The sequence below is a fragment of the Sesamum indicum genome, linkage group LG10, assembly GCF_000512975.1.
Source record: "Sesamum indicum cultivar Zhongzhi No. 13 linkage group LG10, S_indicum_v1.0, whole genome shotgun sequence".
Taxonomy (NCBI): domain Eukaryota; kingdom Viridiplantae; phylum Streptophyta; class Magnoliopsida; order Lamiales; family Pedaliaceae; genus Sesamum; species Sesamum indicum.
In genome coordinates this window covers 4,018,619-4,022,483 of record NC_026154.1, presented here as the reverse complement: position 1 = coordinate 4,022,483, position 3,865 = coordinate 4,018,619, and the positions used below count along the sequence as shown (strand labels likewise).

Sequence of the window (3,865 nt, the reverse complement as noted above, 5' to 3'; positions counted from 1 at the left end):
TGTAGGAGCAATAGTTTACTAAGTGATATAAATTTGGCCACATGGTAGAAAAGGAAGTGACAAGTCAAGGAAACAACAAGATACGAGATCTATTATCGCTTTTTGCATGTGCTCAAATCCTTCATCTCATCTCCATAGGAGACGCACTATCCGATCTCGGCCATTCATCTTTCATTCAACTGTCCAGCCTACAGAGAGAGAACAAGAATCCCACAAAAATTAGTCAACAAATTTTGTAGCCTTAAGAACTACTATAGAATGTGAATGATTGGATCATTTGGGATAAAAGATGTGATGAAACCCTAATTCTCTGTATACATTTAAATGCTTGATGAATGCATGGTCAAACAGTGAAGGTGACAAGCCAAAAGCTTACACAATATCTCACCCTAACATTCAAACATAACAAATATTTTGTATAGTTCAGAACTACAGCAGAGCATATGCAGAGACACATGACAATATGGCAAAATTTAAGCCCATCCAGCAGACAAATCATATATGGAGGACGGAATGAAGTAAAACATAAGCCTTCCTACCAAACTTTCATCGATTACACCAATGTATAGATCTTGGCTTTCATGCTCACGTAGTAGAAGAAAGAATATAAATAGAAAGATTTTATGATTTCACAAAGCTCCTTGAGATAAGGATGTTGAACTACTACAAAAATGGTAACACTGACATGACACCAGGGAGATAGTAAGCAATCAACTAAAAAAAGCTGAACATACCTCATCAAAGAAAAGTACTCATGGAGAACATAAAATGGACGACTGGGTATCTTTTAGTACTGAATGTTCACTTTCACCAGAAAATCAACTCAGAAGTTCAGAACCCTTGACATACAATTGAAGAAACCAGTGATTAAATATTCACCGCTAGACTATGGAAAAGGAAATGAGTTAAGAAACCTCATTACGAATTAGATATGCTCCTGCTTCATTAGCACTATCCTTCCCCATGAATTACTGCATTGCTCAGAGGACCAATAAGACAATTCCCTCTACAAGTTTTCCATCTTAACTTGATTCTAAATGTCAAATACCAAAACTTGTAGCTCATTATGAAATATAATTGATTGCGCTCAAGTGTCTAATAATTCCAATAATAGATCATCCAGTCTCCCATAAGCAAGTGAACCTCATACACCACTCTTTTGCCCGACGTCACAACCGCACACCCAACCCACAGAAAGATGGGTACAGGATCGAAAGAATATTGGTTTCCGTTCTTTTAGCCTTCCCAGTATGATTGATCTGTTTATGCTGGAGCCTCCCGTCTCTTATGATCAAATGTTAACAGAGTCTGCCCTTCTTCTTTTCATTTCTGATCCCAGCAATTCAGCCATCAGATAGATTTCCTTAGACAGGGGATGAGACTTGTCCCCTGACGAAAATCCATGCAAATATACGGAGTTATCAACATCTGCCCAGCTAAATCCCACTTCTTTTGTCACTTTCCTGTCTTTCATCATAGTCCTCATTTTTGCAACCTTTTCCCACTTTCCCGTCTCAGCAAACAAGTTAGACATCAAAACGTAAGAACCTGATTCATTAGGTTCCATAGCAATCAAAGCATCAGATACCCTAATTGCTATCTCTACGTTTCCATAAACTCTACAAGCTCCAAGCAGGCTTTGTAGCACAGATATCCCAGGTCCTCCAGGAATCTGATACAGAAGTTCTTCAGCCTCCTTCAGCCTCCCAGCCCTACCCAACATATCAACAATACAAGAATAATGCTCCGCAGATGGTTCAACAGAATGGTCATTAACCATTGAATTGAAAATTTCGAATCCTTTATCAACCATTCCGTTGCGACCACATGATGTCAACAGAGAGAGGAAAGTGATTGAGTCAGGCTTCACGTCTTCCATCACCATCTCCTTGAAATACTTCATGACCGATTCATAGTCCCCATGCCTCGAGTGGGCAGATATTATAGCTGTCCAAGCAACTTGGCTTTTCTGAGTCAACTCATTGAAAATCTTCTGAGATTCACATATGCTCCCACGCTTTGCGTACATATCAAGAAGTGCACCTGACACAACTGGATCGGTATTCAATCCAAGTTTTCTTATATAACCATGACATCGTTGCCCTTGCCTCAGAGAAATTGATTCAGATGAGGCAATTGCATGCAAAACACTACCAAATGTATAAGGGTTTGGTTGTAATTCTTTTGAAGCAGTCAAGAAAACCTGCAAAGCTTCTTGGTACATCCCATTTAGAGAATATGCAGATATCAGAGCATTCCATGATATAATCTCTCTGTGGTCAAGCTCCTCAAAAACATTAAAGCAGTCTTTCACTAGCTTAAACTTACCATACATGGTAATGAAACTATTTGCCACATTAATTTCAGAAAGAAAGTTCGATTTTATACAAAACCCATGGACCATTAGGCCTTCTTGCATCATACTATGTTTTGTTATTGCATGAATCAGTCCAACGAACGTAACATCATTTGGGTATATTTCATGTCTCATCATCTCCTTGAATAAATTCACAGCATCCTCTTCATTTATGGACAGCATCGTCGTCCAAGACACTACATTATGATCAATAATATTCTCAAAGACCAATTCTGCATCTTCAACAATCTCACACTTTGAATACATTGACATCAAAACATTACAAACTGAAACATGAGTGCCATAGCCACTTTTCATTGACAGAGCATGCACCTGCTTCCCAAAATCCAAGTTCCTCTCCTGACCACAAGCTGAAATTACGCTAGTCATTGAGACGTGATCAAGATTCATGCCTCCTTTTACCATCTCAATAAATCCCAAAATGACTACCAATCCATAACTACCCTCCTGGGCATAGCCTGAGAGAATTGCATTCCAAGAAACCAAATCTTTGTGGGGCATCTCTCTGAATACTTTGTCAGCATGTGCGATCTTTCCACATTTCGAATACAAGGTCACAAGTGCATTTCCGATAAAAATCTCCATCTTCAAACCAAACTTCAAAACAAGGCAGTGCATTTGAAAACCAAAATCAAACTCCTGCCCGTCCGCACAATGCGCAAGCACACTTGTATATGTTACTGCATCAAAAACGACCCCGACTGAATGCATTTCACGAGCAAAAAGGAGTGCGCATTTACTGTCTTCAAACCCAGTAAGGACTGTATTGTAAGAAACAGTATCAGGGGTCTTGATATTCTCAAAAATGCATAAAGCACTACTCAACTCCCGCGATTTACAGTACATGTTCATCAAAGAATTACACACAGAAACATAAGACATAAAACCCGAAACTATCGCGAAACCATGAATTTGAGACCCAAGTCTTGGACGCCCAAGACAAGCCTTAGAAGCAATTGCAATCGCCACTTCATCGACTCCGGAAAGACCAACTTCTAGATGTTTCTTGAAAACATCAAGTGCTTCACCCTGGCGATTTTGGTATAGAAGATTGAGCATGAAACGGTGAACAGAGACAAATGGTGGCTTAGGTGTTTCATCGAGCACGTGGTATCCACGAGAAAATGAGCATGAGTTCTTCAAATGCTTCGATTGTTGTACGAGTATTTTGTGAAAGATTTCGAGCTTCAGCCGCCGGGTTATCATTAGCAGCTAAATCCAGAGACCCAAGAAATCGCCGGATACCGAAGAACATACTCTACACTTGTATAAACCTCGACGACCGTTATAGCTTACTATGCAAGAATAACAGTTCATATATCTCTGCATTACATTTTATCCCATCTCTATTTTATTTTCTCGGAGAATTCCACCAACTGTGAGAAATTGAAAAATGAAAAAGTGAGACAAATGTAAATATAACCCCATTGCTTGTTGCATATATATTTTAGAGAGTTGTAGCAGACTATCATTGTTTAGTGTTTTGGT

At 39.2% G+C, this 3,865-nt stretch overlaps 1 protein-coding gene across 1 annotated transcript; it reads right to left on the bottom strand.

The window, feature by feature from the left end:
- LOC105171882 (pentatricopeptide repeat-containing protein At4g32430, mitochondrial) lies at window positions 1–3,865 on the bottom strand. Its single transcript, XM_011093136.2, has 2 exons — window positions 735–3,865; window positions 1–188 (listed from the first exon to the last, which is right to left on the bottom strand). The coding sequence occupies exon 1, from the start codon at window positions 3,581–3,583 to the stop codon at window positions 1,292–1,294; it is 2,292 nt and encodes a 763-aa protein (XP_011091438.1). The 5' UTR covers window positions 3,584–3,865; the 3' UTR covers window positions 1–188; window positions 735–1,291.